The sequence below is a fragment of the Oryctolagus cuniculus genome, chromosome 6, assembly GCF_964237555.1.
Source record: "Oryctolagus cuniculus chromosome 6, mOryCun1.1, whole genome shotgun sequence".
Lineage (NCBI taxonomy): Eukaryota > Metazoa > Chordata > Mammalia > Lagomorpha > Leporidae > Oryctolagus > Oryctolagus cuniculus.
The window spans coordinates 66725570-66748370 of NC_091437.1; the positions used below are offsets into that span (position 1 = coordinate 66725570).

The 22801-nt window shown below is 39.3% G+C and overlaps 1 protein-coding gene and 1 pseudogene across 6 annotated transcripts in view; one reads left to right on the top strand and one right to left on the bottom strand.

Annotated features, from left to right (window-relative positions):
- The window catches only part of LOC103352426 (POTE ankyrin domain family member A), a 204348-nt gene that overhangs the window by 75917 nt on the left and 105630 nt on the right, over positions 1-22801 (bottom strand). For 4 of the 6 annotated variants that reach the window (XM_051833797.2, XM_051833795.2, XM_051833800.2 and 1 more), the window contains 2 exons: positions 4755-4907; positions 301-371 (listed from right to left, as the gene is read on the bottom strand). In XM_051833797.2, coding sequence (XP_051689757.2) covers positions 301-371; positions 4755-4907 — 224 coding nt within the window. The remainder of the gene's footprint in view (positions 1-300; positions 372-4754; positions 4908-22801) is intronic. The other 2 variants (XM_051833798.2, XM_051833799.2) reach the window with 2 other exon arrangements.
- On the top strand, positions 498-3977 carry LOC108178962 (acidic leucine-rich nuclear phosphoprotein 32 family member A pseudogene; annotated as a pseudogene).

A 22801-nucleotide genomic window follows, 5' to 3' on the forward strand; every position in this document is an offset into this window, starting at 1 on the left:
CACCACAGGTGGGGAATTAGCCTAGTGAGCTGTGGCGCCGGCCTATTATGTAAATTCTTAAAAATCAGTAAAGTAAGTGATTGGACCAATACATCAAAATTTCTTGTGTTTTGTGGATAATATGTAAAACTCAGAATAATGTGCAAAAACTATATGTTTCAAAGTAGCTTAAGGACAAAATGTTCCCCTAGCTTCACATACACTGATTTATTGTCATATTTGATATTATTTTCATAGTACATGGTGTGAGTACTTCACAAATATTCAGGTTGGAATTTTGCATGGTACTTAGAATTTTACTTTTGCAGACGATCTTCCATCTTTTCAGCATATTCTGCCACCTCTTTCTGTCCATCTTCTGCTTCTTGGAACTAAAACAAAGAATTTTTTAAAAATCCACACACTTCACTAGTACATGGTACAAAAGTGCTCATTGGTGGGCACACAGTTCTCATTTAATTGGAACACAGCAAACATATTTCATTTGTATGTTGTTCATGGTTACTTTTGTGCTGTAATTGCAGAGTTGAGTTTTGGCAATAAATGTCTCTGACCCAAAATCTAAAATAATCTGGTCTAATAGAGAAAAGTTCATAGATTCTTGCTCTAGGCATATAACACAAAATTAGACATCTTTTTCAATCTTATTTCAACAGATATTCAAATTTACAAAATTGGCCTAATGGAGAAAGGAAATTAAAGTTTTCAAATCCAAGCACACCATACAAAGTATAATTTTAAATATTCACATATGTGAATGACCATGGCTATTCTAGGGATTATAGAAGTTAAAATACCAGAATATCAAGGTCTGTATTCCAGCTTCACTAGTTACTACCTCCCTCATCTTGAGCAATTAACTTCCTGCATGGCAGTTTATTCATCTGCAAAATGAAGATAATAATAGTATCTCTCTGACTTTGAAGAATTAAATTAAGGAATATATATAAAGAACTCAGAAGAATATATGATACCTATGATCTACATCTCCTATTAGCTTTACTGTTATTAATTTCATGTTCAAATAAAATTTGACATTTTAGACAGGTGGCATACAAGTGGAAGTGTCCTTATACAAGTTGGACTGAGTCCTTCTTCACACTGTTGAAAGTGGCAGGAAATTCAGAGCATGAAGCCCAGTATACATTCTCAGTTCTTCATAAAACTTTCATAATTCTATTATTTCATTGTACTTTTTTCAACTTGTAATTTATAGATTATTTGCTCTCTGTGCTGCTCAGTGGTCAATGACCATGTGATAAAATGTAAACACCACTCCCAGATTAAGAAGCACATACCTTTCACCTTCCATGACCATTAGTTAAACAGGCTAAGGCCATTGAACTGAAAATATCAGAAATCTACTGCTAAATTAAGTTTTTGAAATCAATTCATTCCTGGCTTGCTTTAACAAGGATTCTGAGTAAGGATCCATGCTTCGTTATATAAGAAAAACTGTGGCTTTCAAATTGTGAAGAAGCTTTTAAATGATAAATCCCAGTTTGGGCTACATTAAAAAAAATAAAGTTAGTTTTTTCTCAGAGCAAGTAAAGCATGAGTATTTCATAGAACAATTCTCCTCAGCTATAACTAAGTGCTTTAAACTTTATATTTGATTACTTAAAAAGAAATTGGAATAAAAGCTTTATGCAAAAGCTTTATTCATAATGTTTTGTAGATGTCTCAAAGAAGAAATAAGTGGTATGGTACAAAGTACTTAGTTTTACCAAAGCAGTTGTAAAATAAAACATTTTAATCTACATAAAGATAGGTGACATGCATATCAGAAACTTCCCCTTAAGCAAATACATAGAAAACTTAGACAATATTATCTGTCACACAGCTAAATAAAGTCAATATAAAATTAAGAGTTAGATTTTTGTGGACAAACTAGATGACAAGTACCAAAAAGTATAAGGTTTATAAAAGTCAAAAGTGTCACAGAAATCTTCATTAGAAAAGAAACTTCAGAGCTGGGTCTGAATGAATGAGGATATATAAATAGAAAGGAAAAGGAAAAAAAGGCAGCATAAGGTGGAGATATGGGGAAACTGAGCAAAAATCTCACAGTTTTCTAAAATGCAATGGCAAAGACATAAACATTTATGTCCACACAATAACTCAGAAATAAATGTTCATAGCAGCATTATTAATAAAAGTCAAAAAAGTAGAAACAAGCTAACTGTTCACAAACTGATTAATGGATAACTCATATGGCAGGATTCTATTCTTATATAGAGAATATTTTATTACTACAAAACAAATTATAATAGAATAAAATATATAAAATAGACTAATTTCTAGAATAAAATGTAAATATATAATAGAAGATTGCTTGACAAAAAAAAAGGAAATACTGATAGATGCCACAACCTGAACACTAAAAATATGTGAAGTGAAAGTAGCCAGTCATAAACGACTACATACTGTATAACTCTTTTATAGAATAGGAAACTCTTTAGAGCTACAACATAGATTGGTGATTGCCTAGGATGGAGAAGATAGAGGAACTCAAGGTGATGAATAATTGACAAAGGATTTCTTCTCAAGGAGATAAAAATGTTCTAAAATTGATTGTGGTAATGGATACACAACTCTGGGACTATACTATATACAGGGCACTGAATCTTAATAGAGAAATGAGAGAAATATATGACATGTGACATAAACTACAGTAATTTTAAAGTCCATGAGAAAATAGGCCTCAAGGTTAAGTTGATATTGGTGTATATTTTATATTTATTTTATTAAGGAATACAAATTTCATGTGTTCAACTTTAGGAATATAGTTATTCTTCCCACCATACCCGCCCTCCCACCCACACTCCCACCCCTCCTCCTCCTCCCTCTCCCCTTCCCAGTCCTATTCTCCATTATGATTCACTTTCAATTAACTTTGGTGTACACATTTTTTAAGTCTGTGCATAGTTTTTCATAGGATACATTTCCCATAAACTTTATGAAACCCTCATATAGCTCAATTAGCTGTTTCTTTAAAAATTCAGTGGCAAGATCTAGATAATTTTCTTAATCCTCTACTTTAGGTATATATACTATTCATGATCTGGATATTTATATACTTTTATGACATATACAAAAGGAAAGGTAAAGGAAAGAAATCCCCATTTTTCAGGTAAATTTTATGTTAGTTGAAAACATTTAGATTTTGGAGAAAAATATAATGGACTTTCTGTCCAAATTATTCTGAAATCTATCAAATAAAATACTTTTTCTGCAGCCATTCATAAAAGTGAAGATACAAACTCAAGAAGCTCGAACTAAGTGATAACAGAATCTCAGGGGGCCTGGACGTGTTGGCAGAAAAGTGTCCGAACCTCACGCATCTAAATTTAAGCGACAACAAAATTAAAGATCTCAGCACGATAGAGGCCCTGAAAAAGTTAGAAAACCTCAAGAGCTTAGACCTTTTCAACTGCGAGGTGACCAACCTGAACGACTACCGGGAAAACGTGTTCGAGCTCTTCCCGCAGCTCACCTACCTTGACGGCTACGACCGGGACGACAAGGAGGCCTCTGACTCGGATGCGGAGGGCTACGTGGAGGGCCTGGATGATGACGAGGAGGAGGAGGACGAAGAGGAGGATGAGGAAGAGAAGTTGTTTGACGAAGATGCTCAGGTAGTGGAAGACGAGGAGGAGGAGAAGGAGGGTGAAGAGGAGGACGTGAGTGCAGATGAGGAGGAGGATGAAGAAGGTTACAAAGACGGGGAGGTGGATGAGGAGGAGGAGGAAGACGGCGGTGAGGAAGAGAGGGGTCAGAAGTGGAAATGAGAGCCGGAAGATGAGGGAGACGAGGACGACTGAGCGGAATCCCAACTTTGAACGATTCCTGTCGTGATCTAACTGTTTTTACGTGTATCCCCTCCCCCCTCCTCCAAATCCTGCCCCCTGAAACTTATTTTTTTCTGATTGTAACTGTTGCTGTGGGAACGAGAGGGGATGAGTGTCCGGGGGCCGTGGGGGTGTGGGTTGGAGTAAAAGACTATTTTTACTGCCAAAAAAAAAAATTTAAGATAACAAGTAAGAGAATTGTCTGGAGCATACCATTAAACACTACCCTCCAATTAAATCTGGCTTCCCTCACCATGGCAATAGAGATATCACTAAAAATACTGTTTAAAAGAAAATAAAGCCTCTCAACTTCTAGGAGGAATCATGCACAATTCTCAACTTTCCAAGGAGTAAATATTACTTTGAAAATAATGTAATTCTTTAAAAATGGCAGAATGAAAGCTTTAAAAAAATCGCATTATAAAGATTAAATTGAACTAAAATTATAACAAAAATATAAAAGAAAATTATATTTACTAAAATTCCTGTCCTAAAACACTTATATTACCTACTTAGCTATAGAATTACTATTTTTTTTTTTGACAGGTAGAGTAGACAGTGAGAGAGAGAGAGAGAAAGGTCTTCCTTTGCCATTGGTTCACCCTCCAATGGCCGCTGCGGCCAGCGCGCTGCGGCTGACACACCACGCTGATGTGATGGCAGGAGCCAGGTACTTCTCCTGGTCTCCCATGCGGGTGCAGGGCCCAAGCACTTGGGCCATCCTCCACTGCACTCCCTGGCCACAGCAGAGAGTTGGCCTGGAAGAGGGGCAACCGGGACAGAATCCGGTGCCCTGACCGGGACTAGAACCCGGTGTGCCGGCGCCGCAAGCTGGAGGATTAGCCTAGTGAGCCGCGGCGCCAGCCTAGAATTACTATTGATATATTGAAATTTCATACATACTTGTCTTCCAATTTCTCTTAATTGCTTCTTCATATTCTGTATCTCACCATTTAAGTTAAGGCAATAACTTGTTATAACATCCAGTGAAACCTGAGATATGGAATGACTTTCTTCAGTATCATCCACTTGATGTTGATGGTGTCTCACAAATACCTGATAAAACATTTATGTTATTATTTTATAAACTACATTATGAAATTGTGTTAATAAAATTTAAATCTAAGGTATATATAAATAGTCCTAGACTTGTGACAGTTTGACCTATGATATTTCAAACTTAGGATGGAATGGAGATTACAGAAATTCTGTAGAAAACATATGCTGAATTTTGATTTTTTTATGGGTAACAATATGTCATACAATAGTCTCTCATTATGCTGGCAGCAGCAGTGAGCCATAGCTCCCAGTCAACCACAAAACCACAAGGGTAAATGATGAATACTCTAATGTGTACTATGTTGCTCAGATAGGACAATGGGTAGATAGATTATTTTTATTGACAGGCAGAGTGGACAGTGAGAGAAAGAGAGAAAGGTCTTCCTTTGCCGTTGGTTCACCCTCCAATGGCCGCTGCGGCCAGCGCACTGCGACCAGCGCACTGCACTGAGCCAAAGGCAGGAGCCAGGTGCTTCTCCTGGTCTCCCATGCGGGTGCAGGGCCCAAGGACCTGGGCCATCCTCCACTGCACTCCCGGGCCATAGCATAGAGCTGGCCTGGAAGAGGGGCAACCGGGACAGAATCCGGCGCCCTGACCGGGACTAGAACCTGGTGTGCTGGCGCCGCAGGCGGAGGATTAGCCTAGTGAGCCGCGCCTAGATTATAATAGAAGCATTATTGACTTAACAGTATTTTCAACTTAACAATAAGTCTATCAATGTAATTTTATTGAATTCCATGAAACATATGTGCTTTGAAAAACAGTACATCATAAATTCACTTTCTCTCCTCGTGCATACATACACTGCTGTTTATTAATAAACTAAGTAAAGTGTTAATTTCTTGCTTAATCAGTTTTATATTGCTTAAATAATAGATTTAGCCCTAATTCAGTTTATTCCCTGATTAATTTGCAACATTTAATAACTTACTGAAGTATCAAAAAGACTTCTTAAATAAGACCCCAGAACATAGGCAATAAAAGCAAAAATTGACAAATGGGATTACATCAAGCTGAGAAGCTTCTGCACAGCAAAGGAAACAAAGTGATGAGGCAACTGACAGATGGGAGAAAATACTTCCAAGATATGCATCTGATAAAGGATTAATATCTAGAATATGGAGGAGTTCAAGAAACTCAACAACAACAAAACAAACAATCCAGTTAAGATACAAGCAAAAGGCGCTGGAGCTGAGGTATAGCAGCTAAAGCTGCAGCCTACAGTGCCAGCAATTCATATGGGTGCCAGTTCGAGTCCCAGCTGCTCCACTTCCGATCCAGCTCCCTGCTATGGCCTAGGAAAGCAGTAGAAGATGGCCCAAGTCCTTGGGCCCTTGCACCCATGTGGGAGACCTGGAAAAAGCTCCTGGCTCCTGGCTTCAAATTGGCCCAGTTCTGGCCATTACAGCAATTTTAGGAGTGAACCAGCAGATGGAAAACCTCTCTCTCTCTCTCTCTCTATATATATATATATACACACCTTTCTATAACTCTACCTTTCAAATAAATAAATAAATCTTTGTTATTTTTTATATTTTCTTTAACTTATATAAGTTTCATATGAGTAAAGGATATGATTAGTCATTTTTCAAATGATGAAACACAAATGGCCAACAGACATATGAAAAGATGCTCCGGATCACCAGCCATGAGGGAAATGCAAATAACCACAATGAGGTATCACCTCACCCCATTTAAAAAGGCTATTATCTGGGCCAGCATTGTGGTGTAGTGGGTAAAGCCACCGCCTACAGTGCCAGCATCCCATTTGGGTTGAGTCCTGGCTGCTCCACTTCCAATCCAGCTCTCTGCTATGGCTTGGGAAAGCAGAAGATGGCCCATCATCCCTGCATTCACATGGGAGACCCGGAAGAAGCTCCTGGCTCCTGGCTTTGGATCGGTACAGCTCCTATATGAGGAGTGCAACAGCGGATGGAAGACCTCTCTCTCTCTCTCTCTCTCTCTGCCTCTCCTTCTCTCTGTGTCACTCTGACTTTCAAATAAATAAATAAATCCTTTTAAAAAAAAGGCTATTATCCAGGGCCGGCGCTGTGGCACAGTGGGTAAAGCTGCCACCTGAAGTGCTAGCATCCCATATCGGCCCCGATTCAAGTCCTGATCGCTCCACTTCCAATCCAGCTCTCTGCGATGGCCTGGGAAAGCAATGGAAGATGGTCCAAGTCCTTGGCCCTCTGCACCCACATGGGAGGCCCGGAAGAAGCTCCAGGCTCCTGGCTTCAGATCGGCCCAGCTCCTATTTGGGGAGTGAAACAGTGGATGGAAGACATTCTCTTTCTGTCTCTGCCTCTCTCTCTAACTCTGTATTTCAAATAAACAAATAAATCTTTTTTAAAAAATTTAAAAAGGCTATTATCCAAAAAACAAAATGTAAAAATGTCAGCAAGGATATAGAGAAAAACATACCTTAATACACTGTCTTTTGGAATGCAAATATGTACAACTATTATGGAAAACAGAATGGAGATTCCTCAGAAAACTAAAAGTAGATCTACCATAGGATCCAGCTATCCCACTATATACAACAGAAATGAAATCAGCACATGAAGGAATTACTTCTACTCCCATGTTTACGTCAGCTCAATACACAATGCCTAAGACATGGAATCAACCCAGATGTCCTAAAACTGATGGCTGGATAAAGAAACTGAGGCATATGTGCATGACTGAATACTAGCCACAGAATGAATGAAATCCTGGCAATGGATGCAACTTGAGATCAGTATTTTATGTGAAATAAGTGAGATTCAAAAAGACAGCTATCACATGCTTTCTCTTATTTGTGATAGTTAATATTTCAGTATAAAATTTGTGTGGACAACGTATCACTTGTTAAAAAGTTATAAATATTGCTTCACTGAATTATACCAACTCTTAAAAAATGAAGGGAAGGAGATTGGTGAGGACTCTGGGGGACTAGTAAAATTCTGTTCTTAATTTGGGTTTGGTTATCAGTATGAGAGGAGGACAAAAACAGTTATCTTTTCACTTATATGCATTTTAGTACACATACTATATTTCAATAATTTTTTAAAAAGCAATGAACATGTAAGTGGAATAATTTGGGTATTGGCAATGAGTTTGTAAAAGGTATAAAAACACATTTATCTGTACAGTTGGGTGCATTCCTGGAAAGGATGCTATATTCCAATAAAAATTTTTTAAAAGCTATGAATGTTTGAGTGGAATTACTACCGGTAAATTCTACAATGTCAAACAATTTCCTTCTTTTTCATTAGAGGCTTGAAGAAGCATCAGAAGTCCTCACACTTGAAACCCTTTGCACAAATCCTTACAATAGATATCTATCTTAGAACAGGAGTGAAATCTCAATGATTCGAGGCCCTAACAAACTTGGCCTCACCTGTTTCCTCAGTTTCTACAATGCTCTCCTCTACACAATCCACTACTACTAATATTAATGTATGCTGTCAGCTCTCATGAGTCTAAAAATGGGGATACAATGTATACTCAACAAGTCACAGTTACATTTATCTTTGTACCATATAAAGTCATACTCAAATGATACTAATTTAGACCTGAAATGAAAATGATAACCTAATTGTTTGTAAAAATGATCACACTAAGTCATTAATACAAGTGAGAAAATTAAATCAAATATAATTTTGGTAAAATTCACCATATTGTCACAAATAAAACTTAATAAAAAGGAGATGCTGTTAAAAAGAACTGAGATTGGAGCTGGCGATTTGGCATGGCTGCAGTGTTGGCATCCAATATGGGCACTGGTCGAGTCCCAGCTGCTCCACTTCTGATCCAGCTCCCTACTAATGTGCCTAGGAAGGCAGTGGAGGATGGCCCTGTACCACATGTGAGACCCAGATGAAGTTTCTGGTTCCTGGCTTCAGCTGGCCCAGCCCTGGTCATTGAGGTCATCTGAGGAGTGAACCAGTGGAAGAAAGACCTCTCTCTCTCTCTCTCTCTCTCTCTCTCTCTCTCTCCTTCCTGCTCTCCTATGTAACTCTGCCTTTCAGATAAAATAAATAAATATTTTAAAAAGAATTGAGAGATCAAAAGAATACAATAATTAAGACTGACAACTTTTCAGGTTTAAGTCAAATGGCATGAATAAAAATAAAATTATAACAACTAAAATACACAAAATCCTACAAAGAAAAAATATCATCAGATGAAGCATTTATACTATAATTCATCTGGGAAATATGGAAAGAACTGTGATGGAAGCACACTTAATTGAATACTAATTTCAAAATACTCCCTTAGGTATGAGCATTTTTATTTACTTTACCAGGGTCTGAAAATGTGCTATTTGTGTAGGCCATGATTTTTGGATAAGATCCACCAAAGAACAGGCAACAAAGGAATAGCTAAACATATGGGATTATATCAAACTGAGTTGTTTTATACACAGCAAAGTGAACAATCCATATAGTAAAAACACATCCAATAGAATTGGTAATAGAATTGGTAAAATACTTTCAAGCTACTTATCTGACAAAGGATTAATATCTAGAAGATATCAGTAACTCAAAAAACTCAACAACAAAAAAACACAATCATTAATAAATGAGCCAATGAAATTAATAGCATTCTCCAAAGAAGAAACACAAATGTTCAAAAAATACATTAAAATGTTCAATATAACTAGCCACAGGGAAATGAAAATCAAAACTACAATATCACCTAACCTATGTTAGAATGTCTATTATTAAAAAAATACAGAAAATAACAAGTGCCTACAAGAATGTAGAGAATGAGGAACATTTATACACTGTTAATAGGAATATATATTGGTATTTTCACTATGAAAAATAGTATGGAAATTTTTGTGTGCATAAGTGGAAATTTTATTTTGCTTTCAAATTTTTTCCCAAAGAAATCTTTTATTTAATAAGTGCAAATTTCATAAGTACAACTTTAGGAATATAGTAATTCTTCTAACTATACCTGCCCTCCCACCCTCACTCCCATCCCACCTCTTCCTGCCTCTCCCATTCCCAGTCCCATTCTTCATTAAGATTAATTTTCAATTAACTTTGTACACAGAAGACCAACTCTATACTAAGTAAAGATTTCAACATAAAAAAATCATTTGAGAAAAAGTTGTACAGTTAATTCTCATAACACAATTTATTGAGGATAGAAGTCCTGCACGGGAAGTTTAAGTGCAGAGTGAATCCTGTTGTTAATTTAAAAATTAACACTCTTATTATGTGACATCAGTGATCACCCAAGGCGCTTGACATGAGCCACCAAGGATATGGATGCCTTTTGAATCCACAAAGCAAAGTGGAGGTTCTCTCCTCCCTTCAGAGAAAAGTACATCCTTCTTTGATAGCCACTTCTTTCCACTGGGGTCTCACTCACAGAGATCCTTCATGTAGGACATTTTTGCCACAGTGTCTTGGCTTTACATGCCTGAAATGCTCTCATGGGCTTTTCAGGCAGACAAGAATGCCTTAAGGGCTGATTCTGAGATCAGAGTGCTGTTTAGAGAAATTATCATTCTATGAGTCTGCTGTGTGGCCTGCTTCCCATGTTGAAATATCTCTCCTTTTTTCTGTCTATTATTATTACCAGGCACTTGATCTTACTTATATTTATCCCTTTAACACTTAATCCTATTTATATGATCATGTTAACACTTAATATGGTCACTTTAACACTTAAGATGGCATTTTTACCACCCAGTTTAATGGGATTTGGGATCCTATGGCAAGTTCTCAAAATTAGAAGTCCATAGGAATGTATGCAGAACTATACAGCTTTATGGTTACAAACTTCCTTCTCCTTCTATTATTCACACATGTATTTTTTACTGAGGTCTAGTTTCAATCAACTTTATACACATATGATTAACTCTATGTTAAGAGTTCAACAAATAATATGAAGAAGAAAAAAAAACTGTTCCTTGACAGTCAAGGCAAGGGTTGTTCAAGTCATTGCTTCTCAAATGATCCCGCTACCAGGGTTGTTCAAGTCATTGCTTCTCAATGATCCCACTACCAGAATTCCTATAAGAGCACCAGTTTGAGTCCTGGATGCTCCACTTCCGATCTAGCTCTCTGCTATGACCTGGGAAAACAGTGGAAGATGGCCAAGTCCTTGGGCCCCTGCATCCATGTGGGATACCCAGAAGAAGCTCCATGCTCCTGGCTTTGGATCTGCTCAGCTCTGACCATTGCAGCCATCTGGAGAGTGAACCTATGGATGGAATTTTCTCTTCTCTTCTCTTCTCTTCTCTTCTCTTCTCTTCTCTTCTCTTCTCTTCTCTCTCTCTTTCTCTTTCTTTCTCTCTCTCTCAATTTCTCCTTCCTCTGCCTCTCTGTAATTCTGACTTTCAAGTAAATAAATAAAATCTTTAGAAAAAACTGTTTAAAAAAGACAACACCCAATAAACAAAATGTGTTTATAAAAAGAATAATAAGTTGTTCACTATAAGGGAATATTGTTTTTGTTTATGTTTCCTCAGTTATATTGTTTTTGAAGTTCATCAATATTTTGAAATATTAATGTTCCCAAAATATTTATTTTCCTTTAGCTGTTTTGATATTTTATTGTATCTATTTCCAGCCTTAATATGGCGATTTCATTCTGCAAGTGATTTTTATGCAACAGATCTTTTCCTTTTTGTGACTACAAAAAGCTATGTAATGGTGAGGGTATTTGATTCAGTGTTTCACTTACCTCTTGGGACACCCAAATCCCCTATCAGTATGACTAGTTTGAGTACTAACACCCCTGCTTCTTATACAGTTTCCTGCTACTGTGCATTCGGGGAGGCAGAAGATTAAGGATCAAGTCCTGGGCTCCAGGGCCAGCGCTGTGGCACAGTGGGTTAATGCCCTGGCCTTAAGTGCCGGTATCCCATATGGGCACCGGTTCTAGTCTCAGCTGCTCCTCTTCCGATCCAGCTCTCTGCTAAGGCCTGGGAAAGCAGTAGAAGATGGCCCAAGTCCTTGGGCTCCCTCCACTCACATGGGAGATCTGGAAGAAATCCCTGGCTCCTGGCTTCGGATCAGCACAGCTCTGGCAGTTGCGGCCAATTGAGGAGTGAACCATCAGATGGAAGACCTCTCTCTCTCTCTGCCTCTCCTCTCTCTGTGTAACTCTGACTTTCAAATAAATAAATAAATCTTTAAAAAAAAGTCCTGGGCTCCCTACCGCCCATGTAAGAAGCCAAGATGGAATTTTGGACTTGTGAATTTGGCATGGTCCAACCCTGGCTTTTGTGTGCATTTGGGGAATGAACCAGCAAATGGAATATCTATACCTATCCTTCTGTCTCTCTTTCAAATAAAATGTAAATAAATGAAAACTATTGTGACTTTTACTCAATAAAAATTTTTTTATTTTTATTGATACTTAGTTTAATTGCTGTGATTTTTAGTCAATAAAATATTGGGAGCTTACCTTAACTTTGACATTACATGTCATTGAAATTTTGGTACATTCTGCTTAGTTTCTCAATTCAAAATTCTTTGAAACTTTTTCAAAATATCAAAACTAAAATTTCATAAGCTTATTATTTTATTCTTTTTTTTTTGACAGGCAGAGTTAGACAGTGAGAGAGACAGAGTTATAGAAATTGAGAGTGAGACAGAGAGAAAGGTCTTCCTTCAGTTGGTTCACTCCCCTAATGGCCGCCATGGCCGGCACTGCACCAATCAGAAGTCAGGAGCCGGGTGCTTCCTCCTGGTCTCCCATATGCGTGCAGGGACCCAAGCACCTGGGCCATCTTCCACTGCCCTCCTAGGCCACAGCAGAGAGCTGGACTGGAAGAAGAGCAACCGGGACTAGTACCCGGCACCCCAACCAGGACTAGAACCTGGGGTGCCGGCACCACAGGCAGAGGATTAGCTAAGTGAGCCACAGCACCGGCCATGATTTTATTCTTATCTACTCTTCACTAACATATTATTAATCTGGTAGACATTATAAGACAGACTCTCAGTTCTTTACTGATATTCCTGCCAGGTCTGTCAGGTGTACTCGCTTCCATATTTCTCTTCATTAAACTAGTTAGCATGCATACTACTACTCTGTGTCTCACATATGAATTCTCCCCAAGCAACTGATCCCTGGTAACATATTTGGTGCCCAATATGGGGCACTGAAGAGAACCAGTGGTAAGTTCTGAGCAACCACGTTCTGAGGAGTCTACTTCCAGCCCTTCTCCTTCCTTGTCAAGTGGCAATCAAAGTCTTTGCCAATATTTTATGGAGACAGGGGCTTGCCCACTTTCTTTTAATCTAGCCACCTTGGCCATAGCCTGCTCTGCCTCATTCAAAGTCTCTGTCACACTCCTGCAAAAGGAAGTTCCTACAAGAGGCCAAGGCAACTTACTCCCTTTCTAACTCAACCTGGGCCCTCTTGGTCCTATCCATTTGCCTGAACAGCCAAGGATCTGTTCACTACCCTGTCTCCTTTGTACTAAATGCTGGGAAGTAGGGCAAGTGTTGAGACTGTTTGGCAGCCAAGGCCCACTGCCTGCCCTCAGTTGGCCTTCCCTGCTGAAGAGTGCCACATGCCTCATTTTCCCTTTCTCCTTTGCCACCATTCTGACAACATGGTTCATATTAAACTGCTATTTTTAGCCACCACCAGATCCCTGTAGGCCATGTGTTCTATTTCTCTATTAAGTTGTTCTAGACTAGCAAGAGTGGGATCCCCTGGCCCTTCTGACTCAAAGGCTACCCATTTTCTTGCTTGCTGAAATATGGAACTTTCTCTGCCACACTGTTTAAGATACTTCTGTTCTACAATTGGGGCCAATATATGCCTTATTAAACTTGCTAAACCCAGAGCTCTCTGATCACTACAGCCTCCATTGCAGGTCCTGAGGCCTGAAATGATAAACTTAAAAACTCTGCTGTCCTTTCTAAAATGCTGTAATTTCTGAGTTATTGTGAACATCTATTTTAAGTATTTTTGTTATCCAGTTGTAATTCTCTGAAAATATTTGCAATTGTATTTATGGAGCTATGTCTTTTAACAAAACATGGTTGGTTCAATACTTAAAATGTTGTGTTATGAAACAGACACCTTGGGGCCAGCACTGTGGCACAGCGGGGTTAACGCCCTGACCTAAAGCGCCGGCATCCCATATGGGCGCCGGTTTGAGACCTGGCTGCTCCACTTCCGATCTAGCTCTCTGCTATGGCCTGGGAAAGCAGTAGAAAATGGCCCATGTCCTTGGGCCCCTACACCCACATGGGAGACCCAGAGGAAGCTCCCAGCTCCTGCCTTCAGATCGGAGCAGCTCTGGCCATTGCGGCCAATTGAGGAGTGAACCATCGGATGGAAGACCTCTCTCTCTCTCCCTCTCCTCTCTCTGTGTAACTCTGACTTTCAAATAAATAAATAAATCTTTAAAAAAAGAAAGAAAGAAGCAGACATCTTGTGATATGATTGTTGTTTTTAGCCCTTGTTTTTACTCCTGTGGAACTGTTGTTTTCCTAATTTTTAATTGTTGAATATTATTGTTTGTGATGAATTAAGCCTACGATTTCACAGTGGATTAAATTATGTCTTTGCAAAAATTAATAAAAAGAGAAGGGAGGGAAAGAGGGGGTTTGGTAGAGGTAAAGAGGGGGTGGGAGGGAAGTACACTTATGTTCTTAGAACTGCACCTATGAAATATATCAAATCTGTTTTCTTTATATAATTAAAAAAGGAAAAATCAAAAAAGAGTTTTGTCTTCTAGGCTTAAAGATACTGATTCCATGTGCTAATCCTTTGAATAAATATTTCTCTGTGCTATTGTAACTGACCTAAATAATGAGAATTTTATGCATCTTGGGAAAGGTTTCGTGTGTTTTTCTATTGCCATTATTAAGTTTTGCCAAGACCTGAGGCTCATTAATGAAGCAGTTGTCCTGATCCATCTAGTGTCCGCAGTCCTTATACTTCCTTAACCCAGATACCCAGAGCGGCCAGTTTCTCATGTTAGACCTTAATGCTGCCTTTATCTGCATACCTCTAGAATCTGAAATCCTGCTCTTTTTGCTTTTGAAAATCCACTGACTTGTGTTGGTCACCTCACCTGGACAGTACTGCCAAACAATGATTTATAGACAGCTCCTATTTGGACAAGTCCTTTGTAGGGAATCTAAAGAACCAATCTCTTCAGCAGGGTGGAGAGGTGATTTAAAATGTAGATGGTTTGCTAGACTATTTCCCACTTGAGATTCCAATTATAGGCATTTGAGTAGCACTCTTAACTTCCTAATAGAATGGTGACTGGGTATCCATGAAAAAAGTAAAACTGCCCTATAGGAAACAAACTATTTGAGGCTTATCTTCACCCAGGAGAACAGAAACTGGCCCCCAGAGAGAATACAACCCATGTAGCAGATTCCTATACCTAAAAACTTAATATAGCTCCAACTAACATGTTATGAATCCTTAGATAAAGGAAAATAGCAAAGCTCCTATAACAGGCTCTGTATCAGGCTCTCAAGAGCAAGTCCTTTGGGAAAGAACAAAACAGTCTTTGTCGAGTTAAAGGCTACCATGATTGGGGTCCCTGCACTAGGGTTGCTTAAACCTAGTCCTTCAAAACAGACAGGCAGTTAGACATAATAATTGCTGCCCAAAGGAGCGTCTGTGTCCTTCTATAAAGACATGTTTTTGAGGCCGGCACCATGGCACAGCACGTAAGCTGCTGCCAGTAGTACTGGCATACCATATGGGCACCAGTTCGAGTCCTGACTGCTCCACTTCTGATCCAGCTCTCTGCTATGGCCTTAGAAAGCAGTAGAAGATGGCACAAGTCCTTGAGCACCTGCATCCACATGAGAGACCCAGAAGCTCCTGAATCCTGGCTTCAGATAGGTCCAGCTCCAACCATTGCAGCCATTTGGGGAGCAAACCAGCAGGTGGAAGATTTGGACTAACATCTAGCCATGGAAATCCTGGATATTGCCCTTCCTTCACCCTATAGGTTCCATAGTACTGATGACTATCTTTGGACCATATGCCTTTAATGCTCTCATCTATTTTGTCTCTAACATAGTATAAGCCATCCAGTTCCAGATGGTCATGAGATAGAGCTTCTAGCTGTCCCTTCAAATGATTTCACCAGTTTTCTGGACCATGCAAGGTAACCATTCTCCAGGCCACTAGACTGGACACCATAGGACAGACAGCAAGAGAAGAATACCAATAACCAGCTCTAGGCCCATATGCCATCTCTGAAAAAAATACAGATAATTGACCTTTATCCATGTTATTCCATAAGAGTATGGGCTGCTTCTCTTGAGGGGAGAATGTTGGGATAGCTAGGTAGGTGTGAGTCTATGTGCATGTGTGAGGGGCTGAAGAAAAATGAGAGTTTCTGTTTGAAGGAACAAAGGACTAAGCCTTGGAATAAAACAAGCATTTACATAGCAAAAGTCTTGCCACTGTTTAATAACCTGGTTAGGTGAGGGTTTGGTGGGTCCCAGCCCTCTCCCTAGGGGCAGCTTAAGGGAATCTATCTGACCTTCACCAAGGGGATTATTATGAAGTTCTGGGAGGTATTCCACACCCAGAAAGCCCTCCACCAAGAAACATTCCAGAAAGGGTGTAGGGGGAGAAGAAAGAAGACCGACACCCAACATCCATAAAAACTGCAATCTGAATGCAGACTAAGCTCTCAGTTCTTTACTGAGATTTCCACCTGGTCTGTAAGATGTACTCTCTTCATTATTTCTCTTCTTTAAGCTTTGCTAGTTTGCTTACCACTAGAAAAAGAAAGAACAGGAAAAAAATAACAAAACAAAAATTTTTTAAAGTCTCATCTCTTGTCTGTACCACTGAGATTTTACATTAAACAGTCAGATTTACAGGATTTGCCATTGTGTGGCTTCAGTAACAGAAACTATCATTCTTTCCCCTACTATTTTTACAAAACTTTTCCTTGATATATAAAAAAGTAAAAGCACTTACAAAAATGTATCAAGTAAAGTTTGCCACATAGAAAGTAGTAGTTTTCCACATTTCAAGGAACTTTCTGAATTACTAGTAGGGGATTCTGGAAAATGAGAAATTTCCCACATTTCACATTTCAATAACCATCCAGTTTTATAGCTGGAAGATACTTAAGTAATTATTTCCTTTAGACCCAATATCTACTGATATTGGAAATAAGTCAAGAACAGTTAAATGAGTCATTCAAAGCCTCAAAGTGGTCTTACCCACTATTTTATGGCACCAATATAGATAATACAATTCCACATGTTAAATCAAACCAATATAAATGATACAATTCCATACATTAAACAGATAAGTTCCCATAAAAACTTACCAGAGTACTCAGATAAACTAGAGGTGTAACTTTGGCAAAGTACTTTAATGCCTTGTTGGAGGGAGGGGGAGGGTTGAGAGGCTTCTGTGCTTTTAAGGAAATCATCTCTAGATTTTTGTGTATCTAAAATTCAAAGCACTTTGGAACTTAGATGTCTAATTTGGAGTCAAATACTGAATTTTTGATGATGGCATATGCTACCAAATTAGGTTTGCAGCTTAAACACTACTTGTAAGATAGAGACAATTTGGGGAGAGCAGCAAGATGGCAGAATAGGAAGGGAGCACACTGATAGTCCAGGAAGAGACAGTTTAATAAAAGTGTAGATACCGCAGGTTCAAGGAAGAGTAGAGGAAAAAACAACAGAGGAAACTCTTCCAGAACTAGTGATTCACAGTGGACCTGCGTGGAGAGCGTGGGAGCCCACAGTTCGGACACCAGCGGCAGAATAAACACACAGCATTGGAACACGAGGTGAGCCGAACCTCAATAGCCCAAGACACTGGGGACAAGCAGAAAGAGGAGACTAGAGGGAATGAGGCTTGAAACCCCGTGGGGAAATGTTCACCAGGCTAACTAGAAGAGAGAGGAAAAAAAAGTGACCAATACAGACACGAGTTTCTCTCTCTCCACTCACCTTTCAAAGGCGAGCAAGACAAAGAGCAGGCGCCATTTTGGACATACATCATAAGCGGGATGACCTCAGGTTTCCACCCGCCCTCAGCCAAGCAGAAAAACCTGACTCTGGGGGGATGAAATAATAGGATATTAGGAACTAGTGAATGTGTGGTACTAATGAACTGAGACTGTGAAAAAAGAGACGGTGGGGGAGAGAACTCATGGAATTCATGTGAGTACTCTACAGAGACGCTACAATTCGGTAACCTTGGCAACCCAGTGGGAGACTGCAGGAGAATTTGAGCCCACAATGTGGGCAGCACAGATACCCAGTGTGGTCCTTGGGAAAGAGCTTCTGATCTCTGGCTCCTGTGGGTATATCATTCGCCTGCTAACTACCTCCAATTCCACTCAGCTGTGCGGAATTACTTCTGGAAGGAAGGAAGGAAGGAAGGAAGGAAGGAAGGAAGGAAGGAAGGAAGGAAGGAAGGAAGGAAGGAAAGAGATTTACCATGCCTAACCAGGGATGTCACTTTTGACACACCATTAACCCTGAGGAACCAAACAGAGCTCTCAGGCTACACCCATCTCAAGCCTCTAAGGCTCCATCAAAGGCAGACAGTCCACTTAATACAGTCATAGTATAACAAGAAAAAACATCACAGCAAGGGAAGAAGAATCCAAAGAAAATCTACACAATGCCAAGCAACAAACGCAGAAACCAAGGAAACAAGAACAAGGAAGACATTATGACACCCACAAATGAACAAGACACCCAAGCCAAGATTATGAAGATGATGAGATGGAAGAAATGCAAGATACTGATTTCAAAAAATTTATGATAAGAACAATTAGAAGTTTTCAAAAACAAATGATTGACCTACGGAATTCCTAACTGGACAGTATAGAAAATCTTTGAGAAAATGAAATCTTAAGGAGGAATCAAAATGAAATGAAGCAACTAGTAGAACAGGAAAGTGTGATAGTGAAGAGAAATCAAAGTGAAATGAAGAACTCAATAGATCAAATGACAAACACATTAGAGAGCCTTAAAAACAGAATGGGTGAAGCAGAAGAGAGAATATCAGACTTAGAAGACAGAGCACAAGAAAATATACAGTCAAACCAAACATAACAAGAGAAAATTAGAAATGTAAAAATTACTGTCTGTAATCTACAGGATACTATTCAAAAACCCAACATTTGGGTTCTAGGAGTTCCTGAAGGCATGGAGAGAAATGATTACAAGGCCTTTTCTGTGAGATACTAGCAGAAAATTTCACAGGTTTGGAGAAGGACAGAGAAATCCTAGTACAGGAAGCTCACAGAACCCCTAGTAAACATGACCAAAAGAGATCCTCACCACGACACGTTCTAACTAAACTCACCACAGTGAAACATAAAGAAAAGATCCTAAAATGTGCAAGAGAGAAATGTCAGATTACTCTCAGAGGATCTCCATTTAGACTCACAGCAGACTTCTCATCAGAAACCCTACAGGCTAGAAGGGAATAGCGAGACATGGCCCAGGTACTAACAGAGAAAAACTGCCAACCTAGAATATCCTGCAAAGCTCTCATTTGTGAATGAAGGTGAAATAAAGACCTTTCATAGCAAGCAGAAATTGAAAGACTTTGTGGCCACTCGTCCGGCCCTGCAAAAGATGCTTAAAGATGTGTTGCACAGAAACACAGAAACACGGTCATCAATATAAAAGAAGGAACAGGAAGGAAACCTCACAGCAAAAGATCACAGGAAGTTCTGTCACTCCCCATCTTCGTGGAGGAGCAACACAGGACCCTGCGCTGTTCTTTCGTCTGCTCGGCCCTCCCTGGGTTTGCTGCTGGTTCTTCCCGGGTTGGCTACTATCCCTTCCACCTCCGTGGAAGGGCAGTTCCCCCTGGCCACATTCCCCACTTCCGCAGGGGAGCGGCACACCGCCGGCCGGCTCTTCTCGGGGGCTGCACAGGTGTTCCTTCAGCTAGATGTTCCCCTTAGATGTTCCTGGTGCATGCTGTCTCTCTCCTCCTTTATAGTCCTCCTCCGCCAATCCTAACTCGGCTGCCCACACGCCGAGTACGCTGCTCTCCTCCAATCAGGAGCAAGTCCTACAGTTTATTGGTTGAACTGGAGGCAGCTGGGTAGAAGCTGTTTACTTCTCTCCCAGCGCCATATTGTGGGAGAGCAGATGCATAGAATAAGTCTTAATTCCAATAACTCAGTCCAGGCCGGGCTGCTCCCCACAAGTTCAAAGTATACATTAGAAAATATCTTTGGCAAATGGGAGGGCAAAGTTACCACTTATCAATAGTCACCTTGAAGGTGAGAGGGAGTGGGAAAGGGGAGGGTTGTGGGTGGGAGGGACGGTATGGGGGGGAAGCCATTGTCATCCATAAATCGTACTTTGGAAATTTATATTCATTAAATAAAAGTTAAAAAAAAAATCTTTAAAACAATAAAAAAATAGTCACCTTGAACGTTAATGGCCTGAACTGTCCAGTTGAAAGACACCAAATGGCTGATTGGGTTAAGGAACAAAACCCATCTATTTGCTGCTTACAAGAAACACATCTTTCCAACAAAGATCCATACAGACTGAAAGTGAAAGGCTGGAAAAAGATATACCATGCCAACAGAAATGAAAAAAGAGCGGGCGTAGCCATCTTAATATCGGACAACATAAACTTTACCACAAAAACTGTTAAGAGAGACAAACAGGCACACTACATAATGATTAAGGGATCAATTCAACAGGACGATATAACAATTATCAATGTATATGCACCTAATTACAGGGCACCAGTTTATTTAAAAGATTTGTTAAGGGACTTAAAGGGAGACTTAGACCCCAATACAATAGTACTGGGGACTTCAATACTCTACTCTCAGAAACAGGCAGATCAACAGGACAGAAGATCAACAAGGATACACTAGATTTAAACGACACTATAGCCCAAATGGATCTAACAGATATCTACAGAACTTTCAATCCTACATTTAAAGAATTTACATTCTTCGCAGCAGTACATGGAACCTTCTCTAGGATTGACCACATATTATGCCATACAGCAAGTCTCAGCAAATTCAAAAGAATTAGAATCATACCATGCAGCTTCTCAGACCATAAAGGAATGAAGCTGGAAATCAGCAACTCAGGAATCCCTAGAGCATATGAAAACACATGGAGATTGAACAAAATGCTCCTGAATGAACACTGGGTCACAGAAGAAATCAAAAGAGAAATCAAAAATTTTCTGGAAGTAAATGAGGATAACAGCACAACATACCAAAACTTACGGGACGCAGCAAAAGCAGTGTTAAGAGGAAAGTTTATATCAATAGGTTCCTACATCAAGAAATTGGAAAGGCACCAAATAGATGAGCTTTCAATGCATCTCAAGGATCTAGAAAATCTGCATCAAACCAGATCCAAATCTAGTCGGAGAAGAGAAATAATTAAAATCAGAGAAGAAATCAACAGGATTGAATCCAAACAAAAAACATTACAAAAAATCAGCCAAACGAGGAGCTGGTTTTTTGAAAAAAATAAACAAAATTGACACCCCATTGGCCCAACTAACTAAAAAAAGAACAGACCCAAATCAATAAAATCAGAGATGAAAAAGGAAACGTAACAACAGAAACCACAGAAATCAAAAGAATCATCAGAAATTACTACAAGGACCTGTATGCCAGCAAACAGGGAAGTCTATCAGAAATGGATAGATTCCTGGACACATGCAACCTACCTAAATTGAACCAGGAAGACATCGAAAACCTAAACAGACCCATAACTGAGACAGAAGTTGAAACAGTAATAAAGGCCCTCCCAACAAAGAAAAGCCCAGGACCAGATGGATTCACTGCTGAATTCTACCAGACATTTAAAGAAGAACTAATTCCATTTCTTCTCAAACTATTCAGAACAACTGAAAAAGAGGGAATCCTCCAAATTCATTCTATGAAGCCAGTATTACCTTAATTCCTAACCTGGAGAAAGATGCAGCATTGAAAGAGAATTACAGAGTTCAACCAATGGTACTAGAACAAAAAAAAAAATACTAAAATGGATAAAGTATTACATTGTACATCAACCGTCAGGAAAAGAGCTGATCAAGTCACTGTTTCTCATAGTGTCAATTTCACTTCAACAAGTTTCCCCTTGGGTGCTCAGTTAGTTGTCACTGATCAGGGACAAATATCATATGTTCTCCTGTTCCACTCAACTAACTGAGCACCAAAAGGGAAACTTGTTGAAGTGAAATTGATACTATGAGAAATGTGACCTGATCAGCTCTTCTCCTGACTGTTGATGTACAATGTAATACTTTATCCATTTTAGTATTTTTTTTCTAGTATTATTGGTTGAACTCTGTAATTAACACACAATTATTCTTAGGTGTTTAAATTTTAACTGAAAAGTGATCCCTGTTAGGAATTTGGAAAACATTATGCTGAGTGAAATAAGCCAATCCCAAAGGGACAAATACCACTGGTTCTCCTTGATAGGTGATAACTAACTGAGCACCAAAAAGGAAACCTGTTAAAGTGAAATGAACACTAGGAGAAACGGTGACTTGATCAGCCCTCACCCTGACTGTTGATGAGCAACTTGATATGTTATCCCTCTTAGTATTTTTTTTTGTTTGTTCTACTTAAAACTTTGGTTGACTACTGTACTCAATACACAGTTATTCTTAAGTGTTGAAACTTAACTGAAAAGTGATCACTGTTAAATATAAGAATGGGAATAAGAGAGGGAAGTGATGTGCAATTCGGGACATGCTCAAGATGACTTACATCAAACGGTAGAGTTAGAAACATACCAGGGGATTCCAATTCAATCCCATCAAGGTGGCATGTACCACTGCCATCTCACTAGTCCCAATGATCAATTTCTGTTCACAATTGATCATAATGATAGGACTAAGAACCAAAGGGATCACATAAACAAGAATAGTGTCTACAAAAACTAGCTGATAC